Here is a 24,293-nt window from a genome sequence, read left to right on the forward strand (position 1 = left end):
AAAAGCTGTATGAACTGAATCAAATAAATGAGTGCTCCTACCTTTGTTCTGCTAAGTTATTTACTTCAGGTGTGCAATTAACATGCATGGCAGACTTGAACAAAGTTGATCAGTCCTGCCGTGTACGTGTTCAGCACCCAGGACAGCACCGCGCATCAATACCCGCACAGCGGACGTCAGCGCCGCAGCGGGAGGGAGAGCTGCTGCTGAAACTTTATTAAGCTGTACTTTCGTTGAGTTGGGCTCGGAGCACAGCGGGTTTGCGTTTCTCTTTGAGGTGCGCCATTATCATCCGATTGGTCGACGCTGTATGCCCATGCGACTCTCTTCATCCACCAAACCGCCTCCCACCCACCTTCCTGGTCACTGAACGTCAGCTGTTGGAGAGCGAGCTACGGTGATTTAAATACGGACAGAGAGGGAAGGTGTTTGTGTGAGTGACGGGAGCGTCTTTGGGAAGAGTGAGAGTGTGCATTATAGACATCCACACGGTGGAGCAAAGCCTGATCAAACTTTTTTTTTTTTGTATTCCCATTTTCCAACACTCCCCTCCCCCAGAACAGAGACACCCACAAAGAAACAAAAACAAAACAGCAACAACAAAAAACTATTTATCCCCCCCTCTCCTTTTTTGTACTTGACATTTCTTTGTAAATCAACAAGTGTTGCTGGCTACAAGCTGGGACTTGTCTTCTGATTCTTTTTCCACACAGACAAAAAATACCAATGATATATTAGCTGCCGTGGTCACTGTGCCACCGCAGTGACACCGGACTGCCATGATCGTGTCCAACGTGAGCCTGAGCGGCTGCGCGGATTTCAACAGCGCTCTGTGTGCCGGAGCCGGGGAAGAGCACCTGGGGGGCGGATCATACCGGACTACTCTCACCCCGACAGGGAACCTGGTAGTGGCTGTGTGCCTGGGCTTTATCGGCACTTTAGGACTTCTGAACAACCTGCTTGTGCTTGTCCTTTTCTGCCGCTACAAGATGCTGCGGTCGCCCATCAACCTGCTCTTGATTAACATTTCCATCAGCGACCTGCTGGTGTGCGTACTGGGTACTCCGTTCAGCTTCGCGGCCAGCACGCAAGGAAGGTGGCTCATAGGAGAAAGGGGATGCGTGTGGTACGGCTTCGCCAACTCGCTTTGTGGTGAGTGGAAATGCGGAATCAGGTGGTGCTATTTGTGCGTTTCCGATATATCTATAGGTCACTGTACATACATATTCTTTATTTCAGATGAGGACGTGAGTGTTGGTGTATGCATGGATCCTCTCCAGAGCACTGCGCTTGTTAGACTTGATTATGTTACGCTTCATTCATGCGGTCGAAATGAGGATTTTGAAAAGTGTAAAAAAAATATTCGACTGCCTCTCGTGCACTCATATGTGCACTGGGCATGTTTACAGCCTTATCAAACTTTCACAGAAAAGCCCGAAAATCTTTGGGCTCCATATGAATAAAATGGTGCTATACTGAGCGCTGCTTATGCACCAAATTGGAGTAAATTAAACAGATCGGTTTGCATGACTCTGACTCATGAACGCTGCATTTTCTTTATTCATGCTTTCTCTCCTTTTTCTTGTGCATTTTGGGTGTGATCATCCTGCAGTCTCTCATGCCACGGAGATCATTAAGCTCTCTCTTAAAGTGGAGATTATCTTATTTTTTTTGTTTGCAAAGAAAGAAACTCATTAAGCGTGAGTCAAGTGGCACATGAGTCAAAACCGTGACCCCATGGGGCTATTCATTAACTTCAAGTTGCACATCTGCTCTCATAGTGGCGATGATGCTTTCACATAAAGATGTACAGGTTTTGTCCAGGTGACGGACTGTGTGCGATACTGGTCATTATATCTGGGGCTGTGTCCGATAGTGATCTGGATGGAGCTCCACGACAGAAGCTGTATGCATCATTATGGCATTTTCCTTGGCTATATATAAAGCAGTGTGCAACCTGCTATTAAATGGCCGCTAAATGCTTTTTGCCATTTAGTTGAGTGACTGTACCTGAGGCGAATCAAACCTCCTCACTGTTCACTGTTCATTTAGCTGCTCCTGCAGGTCTGTAGTGGGCTGTGGAGACATCGTCTGGCTCCACGAGCAGTCCACGGCAGGTACATTTGCAGCATTTGTTGCAGGATAAAACCTTTCCAGAGGGGAAATCTGTAATAAGGAAAGGGGAGGCTGCTGTACTTTTGCCCAGGAGTGGTGATATCGATGCAAATGGGGCATAATGATGCACATAATAGAGAATAAGGCGCATATACGCACTTGCTTGTAACTGGGCCAGACTGAAATGCCGAATCCCCCAAAAGGCCGTTTAAAGTAGAACCATTAGACCAGGTGTGCTATATAATAGCAGCAAATAAGGAGCTGGAACTAATATTAAACACAGACTGACATTAATTTTCTTCTAAGAGTTATTTAAATCAAAACGTCAGCGCATTCATTTGAGTCATTTGGATGAAGTTCTTTTAATGCAAGACTTGTTTATCCATAAAAGATGAAAATATTCTTCTGCCATTTGGAGTCCTTGGACTGATGCCTGATTTAAAGTCTTTAACGAACAGCAGGACTGATAGTTCATTAAAGAACTGTAATTGCTTTTAAAACTTTCTGTTTCATCCAAACAACCTTTGAAGACCAAGCAGCCACAGATAGTTAAAGACATTAATGGCCCCTCGTGAATCTTTATCACTGCTGTATATTATGCAAGTTTCCTCTTGCTTTCTAATCAGAGGGCATACTTCAGATGACTTTTGGCAGGTCACAATTTGAAAAATAGCCTAAACTCACTGTTGTATAAATTTGGAAGAAAACAACACAAAGGAGAGGAAAATTCAGTTAAGATGAAGATCATTTTATCCCTCAAAATGCTTTAAATTTTGTTTGCAGTTAGATTATTAAGGCCCAAAGTTCTACTTGTTCATACTGAACTCTATACTTGACTGGATGTGGCTAAGACTGGATGTCAGAATTATGCTCTTCTGATGTTTGAAGGGCTGCTTTAAGCAGAGCAATCACTGGTAGCCATTCACAAACTGAGCAACATTGGAGCCAAACATTAGGTCCTCTGATACCTTCTGTAACTAAAGATTTCAGGCATTTGACCTTATCTAGAGTAGGATTATGGCCTACTTAGCCACCTGTGTGAGAGTCCAGTTGCTGTGAAGAAAAAACATGTACCAAAAACCCTCTGAGACAAAAGTCTGATTGCTACTCGAGAAGCATCTGCATGGCATAGTTTCAGTCATTTCTTTATGGTCATTCTGCAAATCATGGTTTTGATAAATTTGAGGTTCTTTGAGTTAATTTTATATCATGTCCATTGGAGCACTTGACCGTTCCCATCCAGGCAACAAAAGAAGAAACTAAGCACTTGAAACATATTGCACACAGTGAGTTGGACTCGTTCTGCTAACAGGTCCAGCAGGGTTTTAATTCACTGCTTTTATCACCAGCTTCACATCTTGATCTGACTAACGTTTACACACAGTACACACTAACTAAATTGCACTTTACTTTCCACAAGAGCCTCTCGAATCTGTCAAACTTTAAAATTCAAAACAGACTCTCGACTGCTGTAGTCACTTCCTCTGGGATAAGTCGGCAATTTCCAAAACTTCATTTGAGTCTTATCATGGAGAAAAAGGCAACCTTCCAATCATTTCTCAGTATCTGAACGTGCTTTGATTGCATCCACCATCTCGCTAACTCGAGTGTTATACCAAGATTAAGCGCCATCTGAAAATATGCAACACTGACATCCACAAGGAGCCAATTTATTAAACATCTGACAAAATTTGGGCCTCTACAAACTTAAAAATCGCAGGGAGACAGAGTGTGTGTGTGTGTGTGTGTGTGTGTGTGTGTGTGTGTGTGTGTGTGTGTGTGTGTGTGTGTGTGTGTGTGTGTGTGTGTGTGTGAGAGAGAGAGAGAGAGAGAGAGAAATATCTCACAGACATCATTAGAGCCTCCACTGGTTATGGATGAGTAATTCCTCAATGGCCTCATAAAAGCACAATGAAAGAGTGAGGGAGGGTCAGAGAAAGGAAAAGTGAAATTGATTGTTTGGGTGAATAATGCTGGGTGCCGCTTTGACAAAGCAACAGCGTCTGTATTCATCGAATCTCCATGAAGCTTTTCTGAGTGATCGATGTTCCTTCAAATTAGAGGGCATCACTGTCGGTGACAGAAGATATCGTTAGCTTGGTGTTAGCACGTCATATTCCTGCTCTCTCTTCACATCGATTTCTACTTTCTGCTCACAGTCTTAGATTTTTGAATGACTGAACAATTGAAGATGCATTGCTCTGACTTTGTGCCAAGAGCACCCACTGAACACAATTTGTGGAGACGCATGTGCGTGTGTGTGCGTGCGTGCATGCCCTTGTCTGCACATTCTCACCCTTTGCCATCAGCCTCCTGGCATCCATTTAGCTGCTTCACCTCTTCAGTCCGACTCTTTGCATTTTGTTCTCTGTCTCGCTGAACTTTCCCTGTCTTCCATTATACTGAGGATGAACAGGAGAGGATCTTATTCTTTCTGTCTTTGACAACTTTTCTGTGCATTCCTGCAAACTGCTGCCTGCCTCTTTCCTCAAGTGGACCCTGCGCACAATCGCTGGATTAACTTTGCAGTGCTGGGGCGCACATATCGAAGTCAGATTGCTTTCCTGCACACAAACACTTGCTGCACAGCAACATCACAGATACAGGCAAAGAAACTGATGAGCATTCACAAGGGGAAGAAAATGCATAAACATGTGTGTCACGGTGGTGCACGCAACACATGGTATGAGTGATGTTAATTTGTTAGGACGGCATGCAGAAGTCTCAGTGGGGAGAAAGAAAGCAGAACAATGGCGCTCCTCCATAAAGGTCAGAGCGAGTGAGCCAGCTAATGAGCCAGGGTAATAAATAGTGAATTAAAGGTCTTGTATAGCACAGACCAAAAATATGTTTAGGAGGGGATTTGTGTCTGGTTTTCACCATTCATTAGTGTGAATAATCCTGTCCATACACTTTGACTTCCTATCCAAAGCGGTGAAAACAGGATGAAAGGCTCTGTCTTTTTATGGTCTTCTAGACTGTAGTTTTGTGCACCTGAGGAGGACCGAGGAGAAGACACAGGAATGGGATCTTTAGAATAAACACAGCTTTATTCAATCCTGTGTTTTTCATTCAAACTGTCTTTTCCTGGATACACGGGATCAAAGGAGTTATACCTAAGCAGATGCTTTCTAACAGAAAGCAGTGAGTGAACATCACACAGGCAGGAGAACAAAGACTGTTCCTTTATACATATAAATATATATATATTTCTGATGTTATCAGATCATAAGATGTTTCATTTTGGAATATTACATTCAGCTGATACATTTGATCCTGCCAGAGCACAAGAAGATGGATATTGGTGATGTTTGATTTCAGCTGCTATCAAGTTACATCCAGAGTTATGTGGGTGTCTTTCGTGATGAGATTACATGGCCTCTAATAACAGATTTCCGCACATACAGAACCTTTTAAGCGGAGACAATGCTGTACTCATCAGGCTGGTGGACATTATATGGGAGCTGCTGCTATAATTGAGTTTTCCTATTAAAAGCCATGAATTAAATCAACTACAACATTTTTTAAGAGCCTGAGGTCAGAAGACTTCAACAACATGAAGTCAGTATTTGATTTTGGGTTAATTTTGAGCCGTGGAACAGATTTGCTAATTAGTTTTTGCAATTTTAAAGTTTGATTTGTTGTGGCAGTTCCTAAAACTGCTTAAGGGACATTGGAGACTTTTATTTTCAGGTGTTATCTGGAAACAACACACACACACATGCTCCCAACCTGACCTGAGACTCATGTCCCCAACTAACCATGTATGTTCTTTGAGCTGAATTGCTCTTCTCTTCAGGTAATCTAGCAGTGGACTTTCTTGCTCATTCTAAGTTACATTTATACAGCCACCTCAGGCTGCCAGTCAGTTTTTGCAGCAGTTTTGGGCACATTAAAAATTTAAGACATTTCTTAAAGGTGACCCATTGTGCTAATTTACATGTGCATATTATTACTGCAGGGCTTTAGTCTGGATTATTCACAGTTCAAAATAACCTTTTTTTTATCTTATACTGGACCGTTGCGCTGCCCTTCATCTGTTTTTTTTAAGCTTCTCTCCCTTTAAGCCACCTTTCTTCTGATTGGCTATCCCTCACAAACAGAAGTTTTGAACAGGAGGTGGTAAAATTGTTTATTCAACCCTTTACTAAACCTGGGAAAGCACAGTGGAATAGTGGTTAGCCCTGCTGCCTCACAGCTAGAAGGACAGCTAGAAGGTCTAGAATGGTTTGATTCCACCTTGGCCCGGGCCTTTCTGTGTGTAGTTTGCATGTTCTCTCTGTGTGGGTTTCTGCCCACAGTCCAAAGACATGCAGTTAGTGAGTGTTACGGCCACTGACCTTTTGGCCTCTTTGAAAGAGAGCTGCTCTCCTCCTCCCTCTCTGCCTCTCTGATTTCCTGCCTGATTGCCACAGCTGAACAGCATTGTGGTTGTTTGAGAGACTCCATATAGTATGGCTCCAGCAGCAAGTGCCCCCTGCCATTTGGTTTAGACGTGTGTGGTTGCTGGGCTAGGGCAGTTCATACTTCAAGTGTTTAAGTGATTTGAAGTGACAAAAACTTGGTTTTTGTTTTGTTGGTTTTGATAGAGTTCTCTTTTGTTAGTGAATGCTTGGTAGGGGTTCTCTGCCATTTTTATGTGTTTATTTTGGCCTTGGAGACCCTGATGTTTGACATGAGTTACAACCCCCTACCTGCAAGGTCTAGGGGTCACAGGGAGTATAACACAATACACAGGCAAACTACAAACTGAGTCTTGCGTGCTCACGTGACTGAGGGAGTTACATTAACTGGTGACTCTAAATTGGCCGTAGGTGTGAATGGTTGTCTGTCTCTCTGTGTGAGCTCTGCGACAGGCTGGCAACCTGTTCAGGGTGTACCCTGCCTCTCGCCCTATGACAGCTGGGATAGCCTCCAGCCCCCCCACAAACCCCCGAAAAGGATAAGTGGAAGAAAATGGATGGATGGATAACTAAAACTGCGATGGTCTTCATTTAGGATACATGCTCATACATGATCATTTAGGGGTCATCACAGTGGATCATCTCCATCTCATCCTCTCCCTTGCATCCTCCACTGTCATGCCAACCCTCTACATGTCCTCCTTCACGACGTCCATGAATCTTCTCTGTGGTCTTCCTCTTTTCCTCCTGCCTGGCAGCACCATATTAAAAATCTTTTGTCCAATATACCCACTCTCTCTCTCTCCTCTGCACATGTCCAAACTATCTCAGCCTTGACTCTCTAACTTTGCCTCCAAGCGGCTTGATCTGAGCTGCCCCTCTCATGTACTCATTTCTAATCTGGTCCATTCAGGTCACTGAATGAAAACCTTAACATCTTCAGCTCTGCCACCTCCAGCTCCACCTCCTGTCTTTTTGTTAGTTCCACTGTCTTCAACCCACACATCATAGCAGGTCTCACTATCATCTTATAAACCTTCCCTTTCACTGTTGCTGCCATCCTTCTGTCACAAATCACCCCTGACACTCGTCCCACCCACTCCACCCTGCATGCTCTCTCTTCTTCACCTTTCTTGTCCACTGTCTCTGCTTTTGTTGGTTGACTTCATGTATTTAAAGTCATCTACCTCTAGTCTTTGCAGCTTAAATGTTACACCTGTCTCCCTCTCATTCACTCACGTGTATTCTGTCTTGCTTCTACTGGCTTTCATTCCTCTTCTCTCCACAGCATACCTCCACCTCTCCAGGCTCTCTTCCACCTGCTCCCTACTCTCACTACAGATCACAATGTTGTCTACAAACATCATAGTCCACATAGACTCCTGCCTGAACTCATCTGTCAGCCTGTCTATCACCTCTGCAAACAAGAAGAGGCTCAGAGCTGATCCCTGATATAATCCCACCCCCACCTTGAATCCATCTGTCACTCCTACCGCACACCTCACTACTGTCTCACTGTCCTCATATATGATATGTACTTCTCTACTACTCCTGACTTCCCAAAGCTTTACCACAGGTTCCTGTCTTGGCACCCTATCACAGGTTTTCTCTAGATCCACAAAGACACAGTGCAGCTCCTTTTGACCTTCACTATACTTCTCCATCAAAATACTATCAAACTGAGAATATGATGTTAAAGCATATATTTTACTGTTTGCATTTGCTCGATCTGTATAGTCACAAGATGGCAAAATTACACAACAGCTGAAATGTTGCTCAGTGAAATAAATTCTTGTGCTGAACATTTGCTAGACTTCACAATCACTGTAATCACTATATTCACAAAAATTACAGCTACTATATTGTTTCCCTGAAGTTGATTGCTTTGGGGATACACGGTCCACAGCAGTGGGGAAAACACTCTATTTGAATTTGGTGTGCAATAAGAAAAAACAGGAATACGATTAAACACATGAATTCAATTCAATTCAATTTAATTAAATTTTATTTATATAGCTCCAAATCACAACAAACTGTCGCCTCAAGGCGCTTTTTATTGTGGGTAAAGACCCTACAATAATACAGAGAAAACCCAACAGTCAAAACGACCCCCTATGAGCAGCACTTGGCGACAGTGGGAAGGAAAAACTCCCTTTTAACAGGAAGAAACCTCCAGCAGAACCAGGCTCAGGGAGGGGCAGTCATCTGCTGCGACCGGTTGGGCTGAGGGGAGAGAAAGACGGGCTGTGGAAGAGAGCCAGAGATTAATATCAATTAATGATTAAATGCAGAGTGGAGTATAAACCAAGTAAATAAGGTGAATGAGAAACAGTGCATTATGTGAACCCCCCAGCAGACTAGGCCTATAGCAGCATAACTAAGGGATGGTTCAGGGTCACCTGATCCAGCCCTAACTATAAGCTTTATCATAAAGGAAAGTTTTAAGCCTAATCTTAAAAATAGAGAGGGTGTCTGTCTCCCGAATCCAAGCTGGAAGCTGGTTCCACAGAAGAGGCGCCTGAAAGCTGAAGGCTCTGCCTCCCATTCTACTCTTAAGTATCCTAGGAACCACAAGTAAGCCAGCAGTCTGAGAGCGAAGTGCTCTGTTGGGGTGATACGGGATTATGAGGTCTTTGAGATAAGATGGTGCCTGATTATTCAAGACCTTGTATGTGAGGAGAAGAATTTTAAATTCTATTCTAGATTTAACCGGGAGCCAATGAAGAGAAGCCAATATGGGAGAAATCTGCTCTCTCTTTCTAGTCCCTGTCAGTACTCTAGCTGCAGCATTTTGGATCAGCTGAAGGCCTTTCAGGGAGCTTTTAGGACAGCCTGATAATAATGAATTACAATAGTCCACCCTAGAAGTAATAAATGCATGAATTAGCTTTTCAGCATCACTCTGAGAATTCAACTTACTATTGTATTACCAGAGTCCCCTTAACTGAGGTACTATCTACTTTGGATTGGAGATGTCTCAGTTAAGGGTATCTCTACATTTCACAGCCCTTTATCCTGAACAAATAAGGATCCTTGGATAAATCATGCCTTACAAAATGAGACATGTTCATTTTCTTATCAGCGGTGAGACACACTTTTTTTTTAGTACCTTTGAATAACTTTGCATATGATTATTATAAAAAGACTCATACTGTATGACCATCGACCATCACTATAGGTAAGATTGAGGAAGTTTGCAGAGAACTCAGAATTTTTCCTTCTAGTGTCACTGCATCACTCTGCACAGCAAAGGTCAAACATCCACCAGTGGTAACACTGACCTAAACACATAAGAGAGTTTTAAAGTACTGCTACTGAACTACACCAGACTTTACAGATGACACTCAGCTATAAAAAACTTCACTGGCCTGTCCACCTGCTGTGGGAGGGCAGTTCTACAAGTTTTTCATTTCAAACCTCACAGAAGAAAAGACGGAGGGAATAAAAGGGTGAAACAGAGCAGCAAGGATTTGGCCATCTTTAAAAAAAAACCTGTGGAAAATATATTTGGGGTTAGTAACTATGAGTCAGTCCACATCAAACAGAAACATACGTGAGCTGTTGTAAAACTGTGTTGACTCTGGAATATTGCTGTAACAGAGTTAATAAAAGCCCTGAGCTAAGCAATCTGTGCAGGAAAGGCAACATGAGTTTAATATCTGGGGCCAAACAGACAAGCATAACACACTGTACCACAGAGACTCTGTAGTCAGGGGTATATTGACTATAGTGATGTCAACGTATTTGTGCAAACAAGACAAAAAATACCCCCAAAACACCATCGTCTGCTGCAGAGCTAAACTTTGTTTCCAGAGCCAGTCAAACAAAACTTTGTTTTGTTTTTCTCTTCCTAACCTCAAACACATGTACCTGTATTCAGGCCTCTTTCATTACAGCTAAAAAAGAAAAGGAAAAAAGTGGTCATTAAGGATGGCCTCATGCAGCATACGGCTTCAAACCAAACAGCAAACAGGAGAACAAGACTAAACTTACTGTATGTCTCTTTATTGAGTGGTTACAGATATATTTTTGGGTTTTTTTTAGATTTCTCTCTTATGCTTCACTGGATTGAACAGAGTGGGTAGTGTGGGTAGGGCTGCTACTTATAATGTACAGTGTGGGTCTGCTGCAGGCCCCCAGACTGAGAACTGAAACACAAGATGATTTCTTTGGCTAGAGGTTTTCTATGCTGTTATAAATTAATATTATAAGCTCATTTCACCTGCACTTGTGATATGAGGAAGATATGGATGGTTTTATATCACAGTGACATGTTTTCCTCACCAGAGACACTTGAGTCTATAATTTATGATGCGATTAAATGTGAAATATCATAGTCAAGCTTAAAAAGGGCCACAGTGCACAAGTGGTCTGCAGTCTTATGTGCTTACAGTGCTGTGAAAAAGTATTTGTCCCCTTCCTGAGTTCTTTTTTTTTGCATAGTTTTCACACTTCCTCTTTCAGATCATCAATCAAATATTAATATTAGACAAATATAACCTGAGCAATTATAAAATGCAGTTTTTAAACAATGTTTTGTTGAGTGAAGGTGTGTGGGCCCAAATGCAGAGATGGAGGGAGGCAGCGTTCCACCAAGAAATCAATCCATTTATTAAGGCTGATTAATTTTCATAAGAATCACTACGACTACCAGGAATACCCTATGAGTAGGTATGGTACAACAATCAGCAAACAGAAGCAAACTGAGGGTATGAATACACAAGAGTTAATGAGGGAAGAGGAAAGAGGTGTGGAGCTAAACACAGCTGAAACTAATCAAGGATGACGAGACAAAGGAAGTAAAATTGCAAATAAAGTGCACAAGATGAGAGCTACAACCAACCAAGTAACAACCAAAATAACAGGAAGTAACATAACAAGAGGACACCAAACATAGAGACAAGATGATGGACAAATGGATACAGGAAAGGGAGGATAAAGTCAAACTCAAGGAGTTAAAAATAAACTGTGACCACACAGAGAAGGAGGAAAACTAAAACTAAGAACACCTAAAGACTAAATTGAGAAACTAATCATAAAGAAACCAACCAGGAAATATCTGCTACTCAAAGAGAATACAAAACTCAAAAATGACTTAAATCACCATAAACACAGGAATCCAAATATTAGAAAAACGCAAAACTCAGGCAAAAACCCAGGGTCCATGACAGGGGATTTCTTTTATTAAGGGAAAAAAACTATTACAACCTACCTGTCCCTCTGTGGAAAAAGTAATCCCCCCCATGAATTCACCGCATTTTTAGGAAAACTAAGTTCAGTTTCACCAGCTACACCCAGGCCTGATTACTGCCAAACCCGCTGAATTGAAAAGTCACAGAAATCACACAGAACCTGTCCGACAAAGTAAAAGATCTCAAAAAGGAACACATCACGCCGCGGTCTAAAGAAATTCGAGAACAGATGAGAAACAAAGGGAGGGGTAAAATCTGACTGAGACGCTTTGGCCTTAAACAGTCCCTTAATGCTTGTAAACCCTCCAGTGTGGCCGAATTAAAACATTTGTGCAAAGAAACGTGGGACAAAATTCCTCCACAGTGAAGTCAAGGAGTCATTGCCAGTTATCGCAAACACTTGATTGCAGTGTTTGCTGCCAAGGGCGGCACAGCCAGTTATTAGGTTTAAAGGGCAATTACTTTTGCACACAGAGCCAGGTAGGGTAATATATTAAATCATCAATTAAAAAAACAGAATTTATTTACTCAGGTTAACTTTGTCTAATATGAAAATTTGCTTGATGATTTGAAACATGTAAGAGTGACAGATATGATAAAAAAAGAAATCAGGAAGGGGAAAATAATTTTACAGCACTATATGTGCTGTATTTAACCATTTCAGTTAACACTATAAGATATTCCACATTGGGTCCATACCACTTATGCATATAATGCTTACCTTTGCATATGTGTGTATCCTTTCTATAGGCATTGTGTCCCTCATCTCCCTGGCTGTCCTCTCCTATGAGCGCTACAGCACCATGATGGCCCCCACTGAGGCGGACTCTTCCAACTACCGTAAAATCTCCCTGGGCATCATCCTGTCCTGGGCCTACTCACTTATCTGGACCCTGCCACCACTCTTTGGCTGGAGCCACTATGGCCCAGAGGGTCCTGGGACCACCTGCTCCGTCGACTGGACAGCCAAGACAGCGAATAACATATCTTACGTAATCTGTCTGTTTATATTCTGCCTCATCGTGCCCTTCCTGGTGATTGTGTTCTGCTATGGAAAGCTGCTGTGTGCCATCAGACAGGTGAGTCATTGTGGGGAAGTAAGAGACTTTCAATCAACTTGCAGCACTTACACAGGAGAACCTGTCCTTTTTTGGGACCAGTTTCTATAAGAGATGGTTGTGTGGAAAAATCCCAGTAAATCAGCAGAAATACTCAGACCAGCATGTCTGGGTCATGTTGTAAGTCACCATATGATTGGTTGATTTGCATAAGCAAGTGCAAAACAGGTGCACTTAATAAAGTAGCTGGTGAGTGTATATCTGCTGGATATTTAGGCAAATGTTTGCTAACATTCTGTATGTCAGTATTGTGCTTGCAGCTTATAGAATGGTAGCGTTACTTAAATGCAGCTGATTCAGCAGATGCTGGGACTCTCACAGTATAACAGTGAAATCCTATCAAATCCTCAAGACATTTGATATGATAATAAATCAAATAAATGACATGAAAAAAGCACACAAAGAAAATATAGATTAAAAAGTCTTTCCAGCTTCTCTTAAAATAAAAATATGCTGCTGACATATGCTGTCGCAGGTCACAATAATTCAGTCATTTCCAGAGCCGCATGTATGCACATGAAAACTCTCTTCTTTTTCAAAAAGAAAAATCTTTGAAAAACATACAGAACAGTGATTCACCAGCTCCTGTTTTCTGGTAGTTAAAGCAATATTTTACAGTTTGAATAACTTTGCTCCAGTGCTTTGAACCAGTGAACCAGTGAGCACTTTTGTTTGCAGCTGACTCAGCCAGCTCAGCTATGAAACCGCTTTTTCATCGCTGAGCTAATTAAGGTTAGAATGCTCACACTGGTCATATATTATGTGACCATGGGTAAGTGCATGTCTGTCTCTGGGCCTCCGTACAGCTGGTCCAGACACACACACACACACACACACACACACACACACACACACACACACACACACACACACACACACACACACACTTGGTTTCCACATTTATCTGAATCACCCTAAAAACACTGAAACTTTTAAAGTAATGTCTCAGCACATGGTTTGCATTGTCATTTATTTGCCTTTTCGACTCGCATAGAATTACCTGTGTAATGTTGTCAGTTGCTGGTGGCAATAAAGTTTTTGAATTTGGTTATCAACCCAAAATGACACTGTGATAACCTGAGCCTAAAAGATTAGTTATTACTATAAAATGATTTCATGTGAAATATTACTGATGACATGATTGTTCATGTTTGTTTTGCTCTGTCTTGTCGGTCCTGAACAAAGTCCCTGGGTCTCAGTCTCCTTTACTCTAGGCTGACAAGTTGAAATGTTGTGTGACCCATGACGGGTAATTCCATTCAACAACTACTCTACAGACTCCAGGAAGCCATTTATTCCAGCTCCTACGTCCTGTCTCAGCTGGCACTGTTGCCCTCAGTGTCCCTCATGTACAGTAGCACATTTCATTTCCCCTTCTGAAGATACAAGTGCTATTCTGCAAATCCATCACAGCTGCACACATACATTCATACTTGCTGCATTGATTGGACTCTATCCCAGACACTTCTAATTTCTTAATGAAATTACAAGTTGTGATTCTGGTGTAAATCCATCTCGAGAAGAAACAGGTCGTCTCATGCAACAGGCCCCGTTTTCAAACTGCCCTCCAGTCCCTAAACAGTCAACATCACTTCAGTTGAGATTTGCTGGTGTCTTTGAATTATGCTGGACATTTGTTGGCATTTGCGCACCAGGTTTAGTCAATCATTCATCACAAGTAGATGCTTGTAGAGGACCTGTTGGTGTCACATTGTCACGCACTTGTTAAGCAAATAGACTGTATATAAAAGATGTACCTAGCTTCAACATGCTGTATTGCCATTAGAGAATATAATCATCATCATCATCATGATAAGGGTTAACCAAGAATGGCCATCAGGGGGCAACTCTTCAAGTTGCCCTTAATCATTGTAAACACACAAGTTTATGTAGTCAAATTCTAGTTTAACTTAATGCAACATTTTTTTAATTAGTAAACTGTGGTCAGCTATGGAAGATAAAGCAAGGTATGCTTTACCATGTGATTAAGAAGACTCAAGCCCCTGAGCGTGCAGTATCCCTCAGTTTCTGTTAAATCCACCCCTTCCTTATCATGTCCGGTTACAAAACACCAGGAGGGAAATTTTAAAAGTGCTCAGCTTGAGACCTCACAGCAGGACTTTGCTGTGGGTGATATCATAGTGGCTATATCCATCTTTTAGTCTGTGGTTAAACATAAATTTTCAATGTGCAGGATCAATTCCAGTTAATTAAACCAAAGAATAAAAGAAAATTAAAAGCCAGCAAATCAAAAAACAGTTTGATGAAGCCCGCGGCACCCTGGGGTGGCAACATGCTGAATTAGCTAACATGCTGGCTCTGTGGTGGGAGTGTTTTCAGTCTAAGTTAACTTCCAACGCAAGTCTTACTTCTAAAATACTTTACGAAAATTTGATCCTGATCACATTAATGAATATTTAAGAGTGGTTGCCTGCTGTGGGGGTGAGAGGGACAGCAGATCATCCAGACTTTCAGTGCTTTCTGGGTTTTTGATGCCCCCCCCTTGGCTGTGAACTGTAGCATGAGCCAGCCAACGTTTGGTTTTTCACATTCTGTCCCACACTGACTGAATCAAAGAATATGAGCAGAGACAGTGTGGAAGGCAGTGCTTCCTCTCACTCCAGGGAAGCCACACATGTGTGCCCACACGTGTGTGCCCACACACACACACACACGCACGCATGCGTGCGCGCGCATGCGCGCGCACACACAGAAGAGCAGCAGCAGTCACAGCAGTAACAGTGTGTTACACCGATGCAGTGGTCAAGCAAGATGCATAACAATAAATCTAATTGCAACAACACTGTAATTTTCTTCTCTTTTTATGACTGCAGTATAAAACCTTTTCAGTGCTTGCTTCTTTTCCTTTGTTCTTTTCCTTTTGGAAAGCTTATCTATCTGCCTCCTTTTCTCACTAGAAAGTGCACATAGCTCTTTGTATAAATGAAGAAGGAGTGTAGGGAAAGTAATAGTATAAAGGTCTCTTTCTTTCTTTGTCTTTGTCCCATTTCTCCTGCTTTTCCTTCTCGCTCATATATCCATATGTCAGCTGGAGCTCCTTTGTTTCTTTTTCTCACCTTTGCCTTTGTGTAGGATCACATGTGCTTTCTTTATCTTTGCTTGTTTTAATGGCTCAGAGTTCTTCTCCCACTGACAGCGCAATGTAAAACAAAGGGTCTCCTGTCATGGTCATGTGGGATAGGTGAGACAGATAAAAGCAGCTGCTCCACTTGCCCAGCAAAAGCTAAAAGGCCTGAACCTCCTCTATCAGATAATGTGGAGCTGGAGTAGTCCACATGGAAAAGATTGAATCAGTCCAAGGTGGTGTAAATTCACCATCTGTACAGTGTAAACAAAGGTAACAAAGTAGACACAGAGGTTTTTGCAGCTTTTGATTGAAAGACTAAATCTCCCATTAGGCCCCACAATAAACAGGCATTTCATGTAACATATACCAAATAAATCGGTAATCTTTGTGGCTGCAGGTGTTAATGGTATTCACTTTCATAAATCAAATTGTATTTGGGCTCAAACATAAACAGATGGATCTGAGATTTCCCAGTGAGAATGAGAAATTCAATTTTTTTACTTGGTTTATAGTTTGTGTTCAGAACATCCACACTGAGAGGCAGCCAGTCAGACGAAAGTAGCCTTTTAGGGAGGGGAGCTTTAAAGATGGAGAGATTTAAAGCACACAGAACAGAGTGTGAACCAAGCAAAGCTCCTCTTTAGGAGTCCAGGAAAAAAAAAAACATGTAGGTGGAAATGAGAATAACAGGTCCTCAGTCAAATCTAAACAACATTTCAAGGTTTCCATCAAATGCCCTCTAGATTTTAAGAAAAAAATTAATTAAAAAGAGAAGCCAGGCAGACAGCTAAATGGGCACAGCCTGTCTCTGCTTGTTTGACCACAGCTGTGTCTGTCAGTGTTGCCATCTCTTTTTATTTCTCCAGTTCTCTTATTATAATGGGAAACTGCAGTCTGATGTGTTTGTCCTTTCTCAGGTGTTTGAGTGAGAGAACATCTTTAATGTATATGCTTTAATTTTTTTCATTACTTTGGCTTTGTGCATGAAGGTAACTGTGAAACTGACACATCACAGACTCAATGACAGTAAATGCTATTAGTTTTCTGTGTAACATATTAATCAAAAATCATGTCGTATTGTTGTATTATAATTATATTCCTATATGAAAGCAAGCTTGCTGAGTGCCTATGGCAGTTTGCATTGTAAATCACTGCCCTACAGCAACTACATGATTATTTGTGAGGGAATTTTGTCTTCAGGTTCTGCCTGGACTCTGAAAATAAGTAGTTAATGTGAATTTCTGTTTAATGTGAATTTTTATTATGTGTAGACGGCAACAGCTCTGCAACAGATGGATGATTTATCACAGTTAATCAGTGTATTATCACAAACAGAGTACATGTAATTGGTAAATTGACCCCACTCATGCAAACTGATAGCAGACTGATTCTGTCTTATTGCTGTCTTGACGCGCCAAAGTCACTTTGAAGATGGCAACTGATTGAGTGGTTGCAGAGCTGATCCCCTTCTTCTAAGCAACCATTTCAAAGACAAGATTGCAAGTTCATTTCACATGGTTCCAATACTTTTGATCGTGTCGTGTCTCATCCACGGGTTTTCCTAGTGTGACTGTTGATGACTCTATAGTAGGCTAGTTAGTAATGATGAACTAGGAAAAAAAACACCATGAGAGCTAAACTGATGAATCCTTATAGAATGACCAGCTCACTAATTATTTCATCATTATCTAATAATTACGTGTCCTTGTTGTGCCATCTTAAGTAAAGGGGTGCATACCACGGAGTTGTAACTGAGCATTATGTCCTTTAATGTAGTGTTGCCACATGGTTCACCCATGGCTCTCATAATTCATTATTCACCCGGGCCATTATATTTCCTGATCCAAAGACTTTCTGCCGAGCAGACTTTTCCTTCGATAACAGATAAACACCAGCAAACAGGAACAGCAGTTTCGACAGAGACACTTGGGTAAATTGTGATGTGGGGGGCACGAGGTGGTAACAGACTACTGAGGCCCTAATTTTGTGCTGGCCTACATCACTTGCAGTGACCTTATATTGATCATGTGTTAATTCATTGGCCACAAGCAGAGTTTTTTTTCTCCCCACCGTAACCCATTTGGTTATTTTGTGACCTGCTATTTCACAGAAATAGGCAGGGAGTGCACTACAGGGGGATATCTATGCAAATTAGCCGGTGCAGTTTGAAATAAGAAATTACACGTGTGTCACACACAAAATGAGCACATTTCTCTATAAGAGAACTGGCAGCTCTGTTGCATCATTGAGCACAGTGGGCAAAGGGCACTGGTAGAAAGCTAGTGAGGGATTCTGTATGTTGCTGCACTGATGACTTAACTGCTTATGAAAAGCAGCAATTTAATGCATAAAGAGGTACAATGGAAACAACATTTTTCATATTGTTCACACACACATTGTTCTTTTAATGCAGCTGAAGGGTTGAAAGCTTTCAAAACAGCGACATTAACCTAATAACTTTCTGCTATATTGTTTGTAAAGGAATAAATAAGTTAATCAACAGATGGAAAGGTGATCCATTGTTGCCAATTTTTTTTTCTTTTTTACATTACTGTAAATTAAAGGTATTTGGATGTACTGGTCAGACAAAAGTAGCTGCACCCTATTAATGTGACTAGAATGGCAAAACAGAAGCAGTGGGTTGCAGACAAGCTGTATTGTCTTGCACTCAAATTAGGTGCAGCTATTTTGTGCGATGCCGTGATTGTCCCCACTCCCCTGCCGGCCTGCGCTCTGCTGTGCTTAACTTTCTGGGCCTGATGGAGCTTCACTTTATCTCTCTTGCTCCTCATATTTTACTCCAACACAAGTGTCTGTGTCTTTCCTTTATATGAAAACTTAAAGGAGCATCTCAGCTCCTCTCTCTCTTTTGCTCACTTTCTCACACAATGCACTTTTGATAAAAAGAGCTCACAGAGCACAATGAGGTTGTAATTTGATACATTTTGTAGTTTACAGTCTTGAAAATGGAGGTTTTCACAGGACTCTATCCAGTCCTATAATTAAACAGCTTCTAGAACCACTTTTAGTAGGAATAACTTGGAGTTTCTATTGACTTTATTAGTCTCTCACCTCATTATGGAGGAAATTTTGCCCACTCTCTTTAAAAACATTGCTTAATTGAGGTCTGTGGGCATTCTTTTATACACAGCTCTCTTAAGATCACGCCACAGCATTTAAATTGGATTGATGTCTTGGGATCATTGTTCATCTTTAGCTGTCCGACAGATGGCCTCACATTTTACTCTAGAATACAGAGGAGTTAGTATTCAGAGGAGTCCAAGGTCGACTCAATGACTGCAAGGTGTCCAGGTCCTGTGGTTGCCAAACAAGCCCAAATTATCACCCCTCTACCACCGTGCTTGACAGTTGGTATGAGGTGTTTGTGCTGATGTGCTGTTTGGTCTTCACCAAATGTGGTGCTGTGCTTCATGGCCAGACATCTCAACTTTGGTCTCTTAAGAGATAAGATAAGATAAGATAAAACTTTAATGATCCCACGACGGGGAAATTTGTGCATTACAGCAGCTCAAAACAGAGAAAAAATGAAAAGGATGAGTAAGAACAAATAACTAAACTAAAAACTAAAATTAAAATTCAATAGAATAAAATAAAATAGCAAAAAACTATACACATATACATAAGCACTATATACATAAATATATATTTATATATATATATTTACATATACACACATATACACACACGTCAAACACTATATACAGATATCAAAATATTATATACATTTGTAGCCGGTAAGGTACACAGCATACACGGTATGCATTATATGGGTGAGTGTAATAAATAAAATGTATCTGACTGTATGGATAAAGTGATGGCAGTGTAGGTAAAGTGTCCAAGTGACTCAAGACATTATGATGTGTTATACCAGGGGTGGGCAACTCCAGGCCTCGAGGGCCGGTGTCCTGCAGGTTTTAGATGTGTCCCTGAGCCAACACACCTGAATCACATATAGAAGTCATTAGCAGGACTCTGGAGAACTTGACTGCATACTGAGGAGGTAATTCAGCCATTTGATTCAGGTGTGTTGGATCAGGGACACATCTAAAACGTGCAGGACACCGGCCCTCGAGGCCTGGGATTGCCCACCCCTGTGTTATACAGTCTAACTACTGTTGGGATGAATGACCTGCGAAAGCGCTCCTTCCTGCAGCGAGGATGTTTCAGTCTCTGACTGAAGGAGCTGCTCAGTTCACCCACGGTCTCATGAAGAGGGTGATGGGGGTTGTTCATGATGGATGTCAGCTTTGCTAACATCCTCCTCTCACCCACCACCATCACAGACTCCAGAGGACATCCCAACACAGAGCTAGACCTCCGCACCAGTTTGTCGATCCTGCTCCTGTCCCTTTCGGTGCATCCACCCCCCCAGCAGGCCACTGCGTAGAAAAGGGCAGATGCTACCACTGAGTCATAAAAAGTCTTTAACAGAGTCCTGCAGACACCAAAGGACCTCAGTCTCCTCAGCAGGTGGAGTCGACTCTGGCCCTTCTTATACAGGACGTCTGTGTTTGTACTCCAGTCCAGCTTGTTATTGAGATGAACACCCAGGTACTTGTAGGAGACCACTGTCTCAATGTCCTTTCCCTGGATGTTCACCAGTGCTGTAGGGGGTGGCTTCCTCCTGAAGTCTATGATCATCTCCTTCATCTTGCTGGCGTTGATTTGGAGTGCGTTGTTCTCACACCAGCCGACAAAGTCACTGATGACCCCCCTGTATTCCTGGTCGTTCCCATCTGATACACATCCAATGATGGCCGTATCATCTGAGAACTTCTGTAGGTGGCAATGGTCTGAATTGTACCTGAAATCTGAGGTGTACAGACTGAACAGGAAGGGTGAGAGGACAGTGCCCTGTGGCGCCCCCGTGCTGCAGACTACTACATCAGACACACAGTCATGGCACCTCACATACTGTGGTCTGTTGGTGAGGTAGTTGATGATCCATGCCGTCAGCTGCCTGTCCACTCCGGCTCCCTCCATCTTCCCTCTCAACAGTGCAGGCTGGATGGTGTTGAAAGCACTGGAGAAGTCAAAGAACATGACCCTCACAGTGTTCCCTGCCTGCTCTAGGTGAGAGAGGGAACTGTGCAGCAGGTAGATGACGGCATCGTCCACCCCGATGCCAGGCTGGTAGGCGAACTGCAGGGGGTCCAGCGCTGAGCTCACCAGTGGGCGGAGGTGGTGCAGGATGAGCCTCTCCATGGTCTTCATCAGGTGAGAAGTCAAGGCCACAGGTCTGTAGTGGTTGGACTCCCTGGGATGTGCGATCTTTGGCACTGGAACTATGCAGGAAGTCTTCCACAGTTCAGGAACCCTCTCCAGATTCAGGCTCAGGTTGAAGATATGCAGGACCACCTGACAGAGCTGGTCTGCACAATCCCTGAGCAGTCTGGAGCTGATTCCATCTGGACCCGCTGCCTTCCTGATCTTTGTCTTCCTGAGCTGACTTCTCACCTGATCAGCTGTGAGGTGGATGTGAGGCTGGGTTTGGGTGGTTGATGGGGCTGGCTCCGCTGTGGGTGAGGGTGAGGAGAGCGCAGGCAATGATGGCATTGCACCAGGAGAGAGGGGGGTCAGCATAGGGAACGGGGCAGATGGGAGCTGAGGGGTGGGGGAGGTGGTCAACGACCCAGAGTCAAATCTATTGAAAAACAGATTCAAGTTGTTAGCCCACCCCCGGTCAGCAGACACTGTGGCTCCTCCATTGTCCTCAAAGTGGCCAGAGATTTTTTTCATGTTTCTCCAGACTTCTCGGACTCTGTTATGTTGGAGCTGTTCCTCCATCTTCCTCCTGAAGCTCTCTTTGCCTCTCCGGATCTTGTATTTTACATCCTTTTGCACTCTCCTCAGTTCCTCCTTGTCTCCAGATCTGAAGGCCCTCTTCTTCTCGTTCAGCAGGGCCTTCAGCTCTGGGGTCACCCATGGTTTAATGTTGGAGAAGCACCGTACCTTCTTGGTTGGCACAGTGTTCTCCACACAGAAGTTCATGTAGTCTGTGATGCAGTGGGTGAGGGCGTCGATGTCCTCACCGTGAGGCCTGCAGAGTTCCTGCCAGTCTGTACATTCAAAACAGTCTCTCAGGGCCTCACTGCAGTCCTCAGACCACAGTCTTATTGTCTTCTTGGTGGGGGGTTTCCTCTTCACAATGGGGGTGTAGGTGGGGTGAAGAATGACCAGGTTGTGGTCTGAGTGGCCAAGCGGGGGTAGAGGTGATGAGCTGTAAGCCTCCTTTGTGTTGGCAAACAGCAGGTCTATAGTTTTATTGTCCCTTGTGTGGCAGTCGACATATTGGGTGAAGTTAGGGAGAGTGGAAGAAGGTGAGGCATGGTTGAAGTCCCCAGAGATGATAATCAGGGACTGCGGATGTGCCGTCTGTAACTGAGAGACGGTGGTGTGGATGTCCTCACAGGCTGCTGTAGCGTCGGCCGACGGCGGGATGTAAACAATTAACACAATAACATGTGAAAACTCCCGGGCCAGGTGGTATGGCCGAACGCTAACCGCTAACAGTTCAATGTCTTTGGTACAGCGCTGCTCCTTCACAGTGATGTGTCCTGGGTTACACCATCTCTCATTAACGTACATCGCCAGTCCCCCACCTCTCCTCTTACCACTCTCCCTCATGCTCCGGTCCGCTCTCACCAGCTGAAAGCCCTCCAATGTTACGACGGAGTCCGGTGTGTGGTCCGTGAGCCAAGTCTCCGTGAACAGCAGGAGGCTGCTCTGCTGGTACTCCCACTGCAGTCTGGTTAGCGCCGCCAGCTCTTCCATCTTGTTGGGTAAAGATCTTACGTTACCCATGAGAATAGATGGAATGCTCGGTTTGTACCGTCTCCTCCTCTCCCGGTACTTCGCTCCAGCTCTGCATCCCCTCCTCCGACGCCGTAATTCCTTCGGAATCTCGGGTCGCTCCTCCGGGAGTACGCTCCTGTTGCACAGGGCTAACAGCTGATCCCGGCTGTAAACAATAGAGTGGCTCACCAGTTCTCCAGATGAAGTGGTGAAAAGTCCCAAAAAGAGTATAAGGAATGCCACTACTCTAATGAAACTTCGCAGGTCCATGACGGGTTTGATATCTAATATAACTACGAAACTAAGAGTCTGAAAGAAAAACTAAAAACACAAGAAAAACACACAAGAAGGGGAAGTAACCTGGGAGCTGCAGTAACAGGCTGCCTACCGTGGCGCCATCTTCTGCCCAAAGGATGTTGTTCCAGAAGTCTTGTGCTTTGTTCAGATGCCACCTTGCAAACTGAAGCTGTGCTGTTATGTTCTTTTTTTACAGAGAAGAGGCTTTCTCCCGGCAGCCCTTCCAAATAAGCCAAACTTGTTCAATCTTTTTCTGATCATCTTTTTCTGATTGTATTGTCATGAACGCTAACATTTAACATGCTATCTGAAGCCCGTAGAGTCTGTAATGTAGCTCTTGTTTTGTTTTTTTGCAGGTTGTCTGAGTATTGCATCGTCTAACCTTGGGGTGAATTTACTGGGACATCCACTCCCAGGAAGATTGTGGCATTGTGTTAACACCTGAATGCTCCAGACTAGCAAACTGCTAAAACCTTTGCTTTTATATGTGGTCACACTTACTGATGATCAGTTAATCAAGTTCATTTGATTAGCAGCAGATACCAACCCTCTAAACTCCTGTGGAAGCAGTAAGAGTGTACTCGGTTTTTCACAGGATGGCACAGTCGTGTGAAAACTTCCTGTTTCATGACTGTAATTGGGACCATTTTGACAGACTGGTCTCTCACATGCCTTGTAGATGTATTAGTTAATCAACACAGCAATTTTTCAGTTGAGATTCACAGAACCTGTTGGTTTTGAGATGGTATTGGACTTCTGTGCTTGGGCCAGGTCAGCACTCACACCGTATGTGTATTTCACCATAACTCTGCCTGGGCATGTACAGTACGTGGGGTTTGGGAGTCAAATGTGCTCATGTACAGTATAAATCACCAGATGTGAGTACATCTTTAGTTTCTCTTACATGTTTTTTGCCATTGCTATCATTTGGCCTTACTTAACAGTTAAGAGAGACCAAAGTGGGTGATTATATCAACCTCTGTAGGTTAAGCACTTACAGGTACAGCTGAAACAATAAGGCATTAAATCATGCCCATCAACACCGCTTTTTCTCATGTGAAGCTGGAGAATATAGGAGCTTATACTCCTGTTACTATAAGCTGTAAGACTCTTAACTCAAGAGGGTAAAATCAAATTGTGGGCTGTTTAATTCTACAGCATTTCACAGGAAAGAAGCCCGGGTTGAACAGCTCAGTGTCGTGTTATTTTCAAACTCGGCCTCCCAGTTTAGGTGCCATCAAAGAAAATAGAAATCTGTTGGGAT

At 43.0% G+C, this 24,293-nt stretch overlaps 1 protein-coding gene across 1 annotated transcript in view; it reads left to right on the forward strand.

Moving 5' to 3' along the window:
* Nucleotides 1-779: 779 nt before the first annotated feature.
* tmtopsa (teleost multiple tissue opsin a) overlaps nt 780-24,293 on the forward strand; it is a 65,952-nt gene continuing 42,438 nt past the window's right edge. The window contains exons 1-2 of the mRNA XM_030751747.1: nt 780-1,152; nt 12,461-12,789. Of these exons, the coding sequence (XP_030607607.1) occupies nt 780-1,152; nt 12,461-12,789 (702 nt within the window). The remainder of the gene's footprint in view (nt 1,153-12,460; nt 12,790-24,293) is intronic.

This window comes from Archocentrus centrarchus, chromosome 17 (assembly GCF_007364275.1).
Source record: "Archocentrus centrarchus isolate MPI-CPG fArcCen1 chromosome 17, fArcCen1, whole genome shotgun sequence".
Lineage (NCBI taxonomy): Eukaryota > Metazoa > Chordata > Actinopteri > Cichliformes > Cichlidae > Archocentrus > Archocentrus centrarchus.